This window comes from Pimephales promelas, chromosome 11, assembly GCF_988280905.1.
Source record: "Pimephales promelas chromosome 11, fPimPro1.hap1.1, whole genome shotgun sequence".
NCBI lineage: Eukaryota > Metazoa > Chordata > Actinopteri > Cypriniformes > Leuciscidae > Pimephales > Pimephales promelas.
The window spans coordinates 27,759,110-27,772,316 of record NC_142779.1 but is presented as its reverse complement, the minus strand read 5'-3'; the positions used below and the strand labels follow the sequence as shown (position 1 = coordinate 27,772,316).

Sequence of the window (13,207 nt, the reverse complement as noted above, 5' to 3'; positions counted from 1 at the left end):
CAGTCCTCCGTCTGCACCAGTCTGTCTTGTCTTCAGCACTACACTTCCCATGATCCTCTCGTCTGCACACCTGAACTCACTCCCTCATCAGCCTCCCGTTCAGCGTCCTGTTCATCTGTTTCACCTGTTTTCACCCCATTATGTTTGATTCTTCTGTGTATTTAGTTCCCTCAGTTTTACTCTGTCTTTGTCGGTCAATGTTGAATGTTACCCGGTGTACCCCGTCTCCCTGCCTGTATCTTTGAATTAAAATATATATCTTCATTGTGACTCTGGAGTCCTCCAGTTCCTTCTGCCTGCTCCACACGCCGTGACAGATTGACCGACCCTTGACAGTGACAGCATGGGGCTTCTCCTAACCCCAGCTCTCACCACCCTCAACATATTCCAAGACGGACGCTCATCTGAGGAGTATGTCGGCAGGTTCCTGGAGCTCTCTGCTGGGGTAAGTTGGTCAGATGACGTCCTAAAGTCAGTCTTTTGGCTGGGTTTGGACGATCATCTGTACCAGCAAGCCCCAGCAGCAGCGTTTCCAGGAACCTTCGCCGAATACCTGGACCATGTGTTGTGGTTGAGTGGGTCAGCCTTCACCGTTGGTGAGGCTGAAGATGACAGCACCACTCAACCACACACACCCACCGTCATCACCACACCTGTCATCATCACCCACCGGTCAGAGCCCTCTTCACTGCTAGTTCCGTCCAGCCCTCTCGAGTCAGGTCTCCCCTCTCCGCTGGTTCCGTCCAGCCCTTCCGAGCCTGAACTCTCTCCTCCGCTGGTTCCGTCCAGCTCTTCCGAGCCTGAACTCCCCTCACCGCTGGTGCCGTCCAGCCCACCCGAGCCTGAACTCCCCTCACCACTGGTTCCGTCCAGCCCCATCCAGTCAGCGCCAGTGACCATCCAGCCAGAGACCGTCCAGACCGTCCCTCCAGAGACCGTCCAGACCGTCCAGCCTGAGACCGTCCAGACCCTCCAGCCAGAGACCGTCCAGACCGTCCAGCCAGAGACCGTCCAGACCGTCCAGCCAGAGACCGTCCAGACCGTCCAGCCAGAGCCCGAGACCGTCCAGCCAGAGCCCGTCCAGACCGTCCAGCCAGAGCCCGAGACCGTCCAGCCAGAGCCCGAGACCAGGATCCCACCCAGCCTCCCTCTCCCACCTCCTCCCGTCATGCAGCCGTCAGCCCTTCCGTCTGCCAGCTCCCCTGACCCAGCCTGGTCGTGGGATCCCCGGTTTTCGCCTCCCAACTCCTCCACATGGACACTTCCTCGGCCCCGGTCCCATTGGCTCCCCCGTGGCTCATACCTCCCTCAGCTCCTCCATGGTCCCTCAGTCCACCAGCTCGGCCAGGTTCCCTCTGTCCTCCGGATTCCCTTCACTCCCTCGTCATCCTCCCCTCACCTATGGACTTCCTTCCTCTGGCTCTGCCCCGTTATGTCACCCCTCCGGTTCAGTTGGACTCCTCACTCCCTCCAGTCATCCGTCAGCCCTCATTCCCTCTGCCCTCACCGTGTCCCTCCGTGCCCCTGTCGTCACCTTGGTCACCTGAGCCTGTGTTATCACCATGGTCCCTTGGTCCCTCATCAGCACCCTGTCTCGTCAGTCGCTCAGCTTCACCCTGGTCTCCTCTCTCACTTGCTCCGCCCCTGTCAGTCGGCCCCCTGGTGTTGTCAGCCCCGTCTCCTTCAGCTCCACCAGGAGTCCTCACTCCATCTGCTCCGCCCTGGTCTCGCCCTCAGCCTGCTCCGCCCTGGTCTCGCCCTCAGCCTGCTCCGCCCTGGCCACGCCCTCAGACTGCTCCGCCCTGGCCACGCCCTCAGATTGCTCCGCCCTGGCCACGCCCTCAACCTGCTCAGCCCTGGCCACGACCCGCTCAGCCCTCAGATCGTCCCCCCTCCTTCCTCTGTTCTGCGGCGTGAGGTCACGCCTCCCGGGAGGGGGGAGTTCTTTCACAGTCCTCCGTCTGCACCAGTCTGTCTTGTCTTCAGCACTACACTTCCCATGATCCTCTCGTCTGCACACCTGAACTTACTCCCTCATCAGCCTCCCGTTCAGCGTCCTGTTCATCTGTTTCACCTGTTTTCACCCCATTATGTTTGATTCTTCTGTGTATTTAGTTCCCTCAGTTTTACTCTGTCTTTGTCGGTCAATGTTGAATGTTACCCGGTGTACCCCGTCTCCCTGCCTGTATCTTTGAATTAAAATATATATCTTCATTGTGACTCTGGAGTCCTCCAGTTCCTTCTGCCTGCTCCACACGCCGTGACAAGTAAGAGTCATGGATGAATTAATTTATTTGTATGTAATGTAATGTAATGTATTTATTAGTATGCAATGAAAAAAAAAACAGAAAGAGTGGGTGTTGCATCACTTAGAAAACAAGTGAAATTCGGTTCAGTCACTACAACAAACTACCCATTAGTTTACTCGAAAATGAATATTCTGTCATACTTACTTTATCTTAGAAAGACATATTTAGATATTTTTTTAAAGATTTTGGTCACTCCAACGACTACAGATAACCAAAACGTTATAGATTAAAAAGCCTAGATTAAATCTTTCCATCGTATTTATATTTATACTTTGTTCAAGAGTTAGATTACACCTCTTAATTCATTTGGATTTGTTTCAATGTTATGACATTTTTTGATCTAAAGATTTGGTGTCTGGACTGTCAATGGAGTGACCCAAATCTCTCAGATTTCATTAATATGAAAATGAACGAAAATCTTATGGCTTTGGAGCAACATGAGAGTGATGATAGAATTTTCATTTTCAGGTTAACTAACTCTCTATGATACGGTACTATATACAGTATTTTGAACAATTTGTTTCCACTTTTTCAATATGTTATGTTTATTTAAATGTAAAAACATTTCCAAAAGCCTGACACTACACCATACGTGCTCACTCTGCTGAACAAACACTATCTGCAATGGAGAAGGGGTATTGCAAAAAAAAAAACATTCTCGTTTTCAGGAAGTAGTACATACTTCTGTTTCACACTGGACAAAGGTACGATTTCAGTCTTTTCTTGCAAGACAGAAACTCTGTAACATCCAAGTGCAGAAGAGTCGCATGGGTATGTGTAAAATGATACTCGTTTTAGGAACCTCTGGCACACTATATGAATGCTTTCATTCTGTTCGATTATGTCCTTAACGATGGCTATGTCTGTGTCGATTTTGATACAGTTGTCTCCTTGTTTGGGTGACAGAACACAATTTGACAAATGCACCTTTTTTAGCTCTTTTGAACTTGATGAGAGAAGTAGATCTCCATTTGGTTGGTGAGATTCTTTTGGAAGCATTTCTGAAAGTCTTTTGACAACCTGCTGTAAAGGTCGATCTGGTTTTCTAACCAATCGTTTCAATCCACCCAGGTAATTCTCATATGGAAATGCTGAAATATTATCAAGAGGGCCGAACGCTTTATACTCGTCTGCAAGATGGATAACCTGGTGGACATTGTAAACCACTTCATCTGCGCCGTACAATCTGATGAAATGTGTTACAAATGACAACAGAGCCTTGTTGGCAAATTCAATCATTGAATCAGAGAGGCCAGGACTGAGCAACTGAAACATGCCAACAGAAAACAGAAGAAAGTTGTCATAAATTTCGGATTCAACACATCCTTTTAAAACAACAGGACCCGTGTATATCATGAACTGGCGGAACTCTGTGGCCTTCCATCTATCCACATCTGTCAAAGAACGAGGTTTCCTGGCAAACTCTTGAGGCATAAACGAACGGAGAGCAATTAGTCTGTCAGAAATCTGTGTGATACGCTGTGATGACAACCTTGTTCTAAGCTTTTTCCCTTTCATCCACATTTGAATTAATCTCCTCATCACTCCACAACATGACATCATGACTTTTGCGTAAACATATACGCCACTTTCGCGCCAGGTGGCGTGTTATCTCTACGCATTTTGAGCTATCCGCGTGTATCCGCGTGTATGCGTATATGTCTACGCCATTAACGTCCGCGTCATTTCGCGTGTCCGAACACGCAGTCACATCCCCAGTCATAAATGCCATTAACCCCAGTGACGGTTAAGTTTAGGGATGGGGTTGAGGTAAGTCATATCTTTTTCTTTCCTAGGATGGTAAGGGAACAGTCATAAATGCCATTAACCCCAGTGATGGTTAGGTTTAGGGACGGGGTTGAGGTAAGTCATATATTTATATAACGTTAAGTCAACGGCGTTCATAAACACGCTGAAAGGCGATTATGCGTCTTGATAGCACGCCAAAAATGGAAATACGAATTGGCGTGTCATACACACGCTACTTCATGAGATCAGTCTGCACTCCAAGACAGCAGGTGTGCATGTCGTCTAACGGGAATTGGGTTACCATTTTTACTAGTTCGTGCAAGGGGCTTAAGGTATTGTTCAAATGGTGTTCTTCATTTGTCATCATTTCATAATCCATGTCAGTATGCAGTGGAGCATCTGTTTCAGGATATGTCATTTTATTAGACCATACTCCAGTCTGGGAACATTTGTCACAACCAAAGTAGCCATTGTGAGACTTGACATTTTTGAGGAATGCTCGTGCAGGGGCGTCGCAAATAAAGGAGGAGACAACAACTTTGAAACGAGTACCATTCTTTACAATGCCTTCTCGCAAAACCACTTTTAATTCTGCAATGAATTCTCTCAAATACTCCCAGACTGAGCTCGGTTTACTATTGCCACAGAACAAACCGATTACAAATGGGGATCGTGTTTTATCACAGTCAACTGTTGCACGAATTGGCCAAAATTGTCTTCCGGAGCTTTTAAACAGGGGGATGCCATCAATATTAAACTGCAAAGCAAGAGTTTGGACATATTCAGAAATATTGGAGATCCTACCTAATATGTTTTGCAAGCCATTTACCAGGCCAAAATGGTAATATTCGCCATTGCAAATGTTTACCACGGGTACATTTGTCTGTGTATCAAGAAGAGTCCTTGCATCCTTGGGCAAATCAGGAAATTCTGGTCTTAAGATTGCCAATAGTGCTGTTAGAGCTACTAGAGGGATGCAAAAAGATGCTGCCCATGTTTGCAGTTTAGTTTGCAACTGATTAAGTGAATTGTTGCTACTGCTGTCAGATTCTACATTTGTTTGGATGCTGCCAGGATCGGAGAGATTGTCAGAATCAGAGATGAAATCAGACTCCGTGTTTTTTTCCAGGTCACATGAGTTCTCATGTGGGGGCAAAAGAGAGGAAACTGTATCACAAGAGGATATATCACCACTTTCAGTGTCTTGACGTGTGTGACCATGAACACTAGAGTCATCAGTGTTTTCAGTTTGTGTTTTGTATTCATCCAAAATCTCTTTTTATATCTGTTGTACACTGGCCAAAGTCTTTCTCCTTTTAGTCCAATAAGACATTGAGTGTTATTGTCAGTATCATATATTTCGTTTTGTAAAAATTAAATGTACAGGTATTTTGTTTTCATACAAGCTAGTTGTTAATTGATGTGTTGTCACGTGTAAAGTGGTGTTTATAATTATTTACTTCTCTAGCATCTGTTCCTTTGGAAAATCCTCCTGAAAGACAAAAAAAGAACTGTATGTTATAGGTATGATACAAATTACAAAAATATATTTATATAAACTTTATTTTAAGAAAATTAGTCTTCCAGGTTTTGATGCACTCTACATTTTGATGCATTGATGCACATACTGAAGAGAAAAAAATGTGATGGTGTTGGTCCAAAGAATTTGTTTAAAAGTTATGTTAGGTAACGTTGGTCTATACCATATAAAAGAATGATTAACATCAGTACTTCTTTTAAAGCTTAATTTCATATACAAATTAAGTATTTTATATTTTGTGTTTCACAAAAGAAAGTCACATGGGACCATCGACTTATCGTAATTTTAAAACTTTTAAAGGGTTAAGCACCTGAAGGCAGGGCAGGATTAACCATTGGGGCGGAGCGGCAATCGGGAGAGTCGAGAGTTTCCCCTTTTTTAGTTCGAATCCGCCTATTGCCGAACATATGAGATGTAAAAGTATAACCTTACATAAATGTCTCTAGCGTTATGTTTTGCCAATTAAATAATGATATGGCTTTGTTCCTTTATAAAACAGCACAAGACTTAAAGAATAGGCAACCTGTTTGTGCTGGGTGATTTAAAGAAAAGTGTGCACTTTGCTCACGCGATCAGCATGGTCATCTGGTGAAAACAAGCTCAAGAATTTATTTCTTGCAAGTGAAGAAATAAGGACAAAAGTATTTTAATTGTCCTTCATTAAAGTGTAATATAGACTAAAGTATAATTTAGAAATATTCATTTATATTGTACATTTAGGCTAAATGGATTTTACGTCATAGGAATAATTCTATAAATCATTATTACATTATTATAATACTTGTTTGACATCCTAAAACACCATTGATGATGTAACATTGACAGAGACTCTCATAACTAAAAAGATGTTTGAGCCCTCTTTATTGTCCTGGTACAATTCAATGCTTTATCTTTGTTCAACGAGCAGTTTATGGGTTGAATCTCTTAATTTGATCTCTCAGAGAGCACAAGATTGATGCATTTAATCTTAAAATCTACAAAATTTTCTTGCGGGGGAGCATGGCCCCGAACCCCCTAGAGGCACAGAGGTGCACCCAACATAGTTTTACAAAAAGTCCTATGGGAAAGAACGACCATTTATGAACTTTACTCGAAGCATAATAAAAAAGTTCAAGTCAGTAAAACTGTAAATGCCATATTAAAATGTCCTTGGACAAAACATACATTTTGCCTGCCTGAGAGGGGGCCTACAAGACATTGTGTCCAGGGGCCTCTGCACTCTTAATCCGGCCCTGCCTGAAGGTCATTCTTTTTCATAAATAAGACCTGAAAAGACTTCATGGACCAGTCGCTCATTTATTTATCTATAGGCACTTTAAAATGCAATTGGTGTCAAGCCCGAATTATCATTCGGAGTCAGAAGAAACAGTCTTCTGCATCTCTGAAAGACTCCAAATGATGATTAAGACTATATGCCATTAATGTCTTTATCATAACATCACTATTGACTAATTGCTGCATGATGTAGCTTTAATTCATTTATCAGCATTTATCAGTAAAAATATACTTACAAAGCTAATGACGATGTGTTTGGATGGCTCTTAAAAGAGCCTTTGGTTTATTCAGCTGCCTGCTATTGACACAAAAGGAGAAAAAGAAGAAATATCACTGAATATGATTTGGATATTGCATAAAAATTAGACAGAAGTGCAGATGTGACAATTTACCCCATAGTTATGCAGAGTTAATTGTAACAGACAGATGGGTTAGTTGTAACACTTATTTCACCTTGTTGTATTTCAACCCGGTATCACGCTAAAGCGTGTAATACACACGCTGGTCCACTAGCGGATGCGTGTTATGTTCACGCTTTGCCTCCTCAAGGCGTGAACATGACACGCAGGAATGAAGGTTGAACACCAGCAGGGGGCAATCATTTCCTCAATGCCGACTACTCTCCACGGACCAAAATAGAAGCGATTAAGTGCATTCTCCAAAATTCCCGCGATCTGGTAGGTCAAAGCCATATTTTTATTACGGTGCTGTCATTTAAGAAATCTACTTTGCTGTAGCCTAACGTTATATTTGTGTGTATGAAGACTGTGGAGCTTTTTAATCGATGGTGCTGATAACGTTAGTGGTCAATAACGTCAATGGAAAGTGATATTAATTGGCTAATTAATTAATAAGAGAAAACTGCTGTCGATCCTGAAATATCGATACTGATGTTGTAGCCTATCTATTCTAAAGGATAGATCCTCACATAAACCAGTAATTTTTTCGATTTTGAACGAATTTATTTTATTCAGAAATGATGCAATAAATCGATTATACGTGATCGTAAAGGCTTTTACATTGTTACACACACACACGTGTGTGTGTGTGTTTATATATATATATATATATATATATATATATATATATTAGGGATGCACCGAAATGAAACGGAGAACAACGGAGAGCGCGTCAAGTATAAACGCCTCGACCGTTTGGAGCGGTGCACGCGCTGTTTGTGGAGACTCGCCGCTGCCTTGTTTACTTTCGCCTTCCTGCTCTAAACAATGCGTGCCGCCATGACGACGACTCCGGTTCCGAGCGGGTCAAGAGCGGTGCGCGCGCTGTCTGTGGAGACTCGCGCTGCCTTGTGCGTGCCTCCGCAGCGCGTGTCTCCACAGACAGCGCGCGCACCGCTCTTGACTCGCTCGGAACCGGAGTGGTCGTCATGGCGGCACGCATTGTTTATAGGTGGATAAACAAGGTTTCCGTCTCATGGCGGGTTCAGATACACTGAAATACGTCCACACCGCAGACATGTTGCTTCAGACAAGCACGTGCAGGTCGCGGTTTCTGTTTGCGTCATCACAACATTTCGGCCGTATTGTTTCGGTGATAAAAGTCTTTCGGCCGAAAACGGAAAATGCACTTTTGGGCCATTTTCGGCCGAAAATTTTCGGCGGCCGAATATTCGGTGCATCCCTAATATATATATATATATATGTATATATATGTATGTATATCATATAAGCTGTTCTAATAATTATGATGCTGAAAATTCAACTTTGATCTCTGGAATAAATTACATTTTAACATATTTAAATAGAAAACAGATCACCTGTTTTAAATAATATTTCACAATTTTTGTTTTTATAAAGATTTACTGTATTTTTGATCAAATAAATTAAGCTGTCGTAAGCATATTATACTTCTTTTAACATTAAACATCTTACCGACCCCACATGTAAAATTTACTATAATTATTCTAGTTTGTGCCATTACATTTTTTTTTATTGATCGATAAAGTTCATATTATGTTCTGTAATTGATGTAAATAAATCTTTCAGAAGAAAATGGGCAAAATTGGGGGTACAACACTAAAACAATAACCATACACACAACTATTTACAGGCGCATCGAGAGGACAAATAACAAAATCTTTTTTAAATCTCATTTATTACGACACACTGCTTCTGTACATGAATGCAGTTTGCATGCTGAATATGCAATAACAGCAGCATCAAAGTTATCTTCTTTATTTTGTTGCAGTTATATGTATAGTATGACAAATCGTGGAATCTTTGCTGCAAAATAACTATGTTTTCGTTTTCCTTTGTCCAACAGCTCCTGTTTGTACCCACCATCCTTACCTCCACCTGTCTAATTTTATAAGAAACCAATGGCTCTTTTAAGAGCCACTCCTCTATCTCTCTCACTGTCTATCTCTCTCTCTCTCTCTCTCTCTCTCTCTCTCTCTCTCTCTCTATCACTCTCTCTCTCTCACACACACACACACACTCTTTCTTTCTCTCTCTCTCTCTCTCTCTCGCTCTCTCTCGATCTCTATCTCTTTTCTGAAGCGTCACTGTCTTCAAGTAAGTATTGTTACTCTATTATTTATTTTTTATTTCACCTTACTCTCTCTCTCTCACTGTCTCAAAACATTTTTTTATTTAGTTTTTATATAGCCTATAGCAACCCTATACTATACATCCTTAATACTTTTTATCTGACTGTGTTTTTATCTTCCTTTCCAGTATAGTATCTTTGAAATGGCTGCTCAGCAAAACAGAGGGAGAGCAGATGATGCTATTTTCCTTTCAGACATGTTCCTTGCTCAAACCAAAGTGAGTATTTTTTGAGACAATTGGTTATTGGACAATTGGACAATTGCACTCTAATTCCCAATAAGGAGTGGGAATTAGAGTGCAAAATTTGAATGAACTGCTCAAGATTTGGCTGTATTTCAGTTTTATAATAAACTGCTCACTTTCTGTCATTCAAGGCAAAGCAAGCGAAGGACAAAGCAACATCTGCTAAAAGTAATAAATTTAATGTCCGATGGGTGGAGAGAGATGCTAAAGGACGTCCACTGCTAAAAAGAAGCAGAAGTGGAGAGACACGAAAACGTGCTTCAGCTACAGGTAGTCCATGCCTTCCAAGATTATTTGTGATTAGTAAATATAATTGTGGCCATTGTATACAGAATTCAGCTTGCTGTTTGTTTGGTAGGTTTGTAAGGTTAATAGGATTTCTGTTTCTGGATTTTAATAATTTTCCTTTAAATACTGAATGTTTAACTGTGCCATCAGAAACACCACATGGTGGATGTGTTATTTATGTTATGGATTTAACTGCAATGCTTAGCAATTCCAAAAAAAAAAATAAGTAGAAGTGAAGCAGCAGTGTCAGGTTCATGCTGCTAACAAGTTTTTTCAAAAAAACGTTTAGAGTTTAAAGGAAGTGTCAGACATATCAATCAACCGATTATAGCCTTAAGTCACTAAATGAACACTGTATTGTATGCTTGTAAGACATGAACATTTTCTCTTTCCTTTTTTCCTTCCTATCTATCTTTTCAGTTGTTTCTGTGGTTGGCAGTGAGGACGCGACACCTTTTGAGTCATCTGAGGAGGTCCCCACAGTTACACAATCAAACTGCTCTCAACACTTATTTGGTAAGATGACACCTGTAATTAAGCAATTTAGCAATAAGCGTGAAAGGAATTATTATTTTCTTAATTTTGTATTTTAGACATTGAAATGCAGAAACTGCAGGATGTTCTGACCTCAGCAGACGTTCAAGGCACCAACAAGTCCCCTTCAACATCCACATCATGGTGCTTGCGCCAATCTGTAGCCCAAGACGAGTGGAGGAAAGCAAGGTCTTTTCATATCAACTGCTTGCTGTCCTGCAATGTGGCTCCAGAAAAGAACTGCAGCCACTGCACATCTCCTGCCGTCATTCGCTGCAGAGACTGCATGCCACAAGAGTGGCTGTGTATGGATTGTGACACGCACATACACAAAAAACTCACCCTCCATAACAGGGAGTCCTGCATTGAGGGAATTTACAAGCCCATTGAGCCAACAGTGTGCTGTGTAAAAAAAGATGGCAAATATACACTGGTCAATCAAGGTAGTGTTTTGAACCTTTTTGGTAAAGTGTTTTATTATTATTATTATTATTTTTTTTTAAACTTTTATTATGTTAATTGTACATATTTTTAATGCTTCGCTCAAATTATTTCTCTTCTCTTTTCAGTATGTTTATTACCTACAGTGAGACCTGTCCAGTTATGCACTTGCGACCCTTCAAATTTCACAGAATCAGCTGGCAGAGCAATCATTTTGGTTTGCATAAATGGTAGGAACTATGGTTCCCTTTCGTAGTCACTTCGAGTTACGTCAGAAGTGACGGAGATTGGGGGGTTTCGCATAGAAAGCCAATCCTCTTCGAGTATTTAAACACGAGCCAATGGCATGCAATGCCTTGGGGCTGCGGAAATTTGCATAGCGTACTCCGCCCTACTCCGTGAGTATAAAAGGAGGAAGTGAACGCAACCGCAGTATGTTTTCGCTTCGGAGCCAAGAGAACCTCTTCACTCCTAAAAGCTGATTCAAGACTCTTCGAGAACGAGCGTCCTCTTCAGTGTTGGTGTGACGGCGGTACCCAGCGAGATTTTGCATTGCCTGCGATCTGAGCAGTGGTCTGCCAGACTTTGCACTTCTCCCTGGCAGCTTCAGCGCTGAAAGAGTGAATTTCTCCTTTCTCATAAAAGTGAAAGTGAAAGAGCTGCACGCGGCACGTCTTTTTAAAGATGGTTCGCCCGTGCCCTTCTGGATGTGGTAGATTTCTGTCATCATCTGATGGTCACGAACGCTGCTTTGTATGCCTGGGCATTCAGCATGCAGCAGCAGCGTTCGTGGATGACTCATGTTCCTTCTGTGGGAGCATGACCATCTCCACACTGAGGTCGAGGCTCAATGATCTCACTAGAGTGAGAGCCCCGGTCCCCCCTACTCGATCGGCTTCCTTCACGGAAGGGGGCCCGTCGACCCGGGGACCCGGCGATCTAACGGTGACGGTGTGGGATAAAGCCCCGACGATTCCTCGGGCCACACCTCCCGCCTCAGTGCGTGAGCCAGCGAGCGCTAGCGCGACTCGGTCGGTTGTCTCTTCGGCGGCACCGGCTGCTTCGAGCAGCGCTCCAGATGATGATGTGATGTCTATCACAGCATCACTAGGCGGGCTTGAGTCCTCGGGAGAGGAAGATGCGGCTGCGTTGCCCCCTTCGGGAGTGCCAGCGTTGCCCGTGTCAGATCCCGAGCTGACGGCCATGCTGTCTCGAGCCGCTGGGAGTATCGGGCTAGAATGGAAACCTCCATCCTGCCCCGATCTCTCGCGGATGGATAATTGGTATCTGGACAAAGCTGCCGCCGCGAGGCCACGGCCAACTCCAATACCTTTTTTCCCCGAGCTGCATGCGGAGTTATCGCGCTCTTGGGGGGCTCCTTTGTCCACTCGAGAGCGCGATCTCTCCCCCGCCTTTCCCCCCCTCGACGGTGGGGCCGCCCGTGGGTACACTGGGATGCCCCCGGTGGAGCGCTCTGTTGCGATGCAGCTGTGTCCACAGAGCGCCTCCACCCGTGGTCCTCCTAAGCACCCATCCAAAGCCTGTGGGTTCTCGTCTGCTATGGCGGCGCGAGCCTATAGAGCGGCGGGACAGGCGGCTTCCGCTTTGCATGCCATGAGCACTTTGCAGGTCTTCCAAGCGAAGATGCTCAGAGACATGCACGAGGGCGGGACTGACTCGACGGCATTTAAAGATTTGCGGTCCGCCACTGACCTTGCTCTCCGGGCAACGAAAGTGGCTGCTCGCGCCGTCGGTCAGGTGATGGCCACTTCGGTGGTTCAGGAGCGACATCTCTGGCTCAACCTGGCAGACACGCGGAGCGCTGAGCGGACTCGTCTGCTCGACGCTCCGCTCTCCCAGGTTGGCCTTTTCGGCGGTGCGGTCGAGGACTTCGCCCAGCAGTTCTCCACCGCCCAGAAGCAGACGGAGGCCATTAAACACATCCTGCCCCGACGACCAGCTGCTGCCTCCACCCAGTCGTCGGCGCAGGTGCCTCCCGCTGCTCGCCGCCGAGGACGCCCCCCTGCGGCTCCCCTCCCTCCCGCCCGGCCCCAGCAGCAGCCTTCACCCGGGCCCCGGCGTCGAGGAGGCCGCAGGCCGGCGTCTCAGCCCCCTCAGGCCGCTCGCCCCGCTAAACGCCAGGCCAAGCGAAGATCCTGACACGGGCCGCTCAGTGACGATCTCGAGTCTTTCACAGGAGGCGGTAGCAGGCCCCCTCCTTCCCCCGGTGGAGGGCCGGGGGAGAATCTTTTGTTCTC

General features: G+C 44.8%; 2 protein-coding genes across 2 annotated transcripts; both read right to left on the bottom strand.

The window, feature by feature from the left end:
• Positions 1–2,498: 2,498 nt before the first annotated feature.
• LOC148977210 (uncharacterized) lies at positions 2,499–3,869 on the bottom strand. The gene is made up of 2 exons (XM_089117420.1): positions 3,099–3,869; positions 2,499–2,510 (listed from the first exon to the last, which is right to left on the bottom strand). The coding sequence occupies exons 1-2, from the start codon at positions 3,867–3,869 to the stop codon at positions 2,499–2,501; spliced, it is 783 nt and encodes a 260-aa protein (XP_088973546.1).
• A 421-nt stretch (positions 3,870–4,290) lies between these two features.
• On the bottom strand, positions 4,291–5,933 carry LOC148977209 (uncharacterized). The gene is made up of 2 exons (XM_089117419.1): positions 5,909–5,933; positions 4,291–5,225 (listed from the first exon to the last, which is right to left on the bottom strand). Exons 1-2 carry the CDS (start codon positions 5,931–5,933, stop codon positions 4,291–4,293), a joined length of 960 nt encoding a protein of 319 aa, XP_088973545.1.
• Between the last annotated feature and the right edge of the window lie 7,274 nt (positions 5,934–13,207).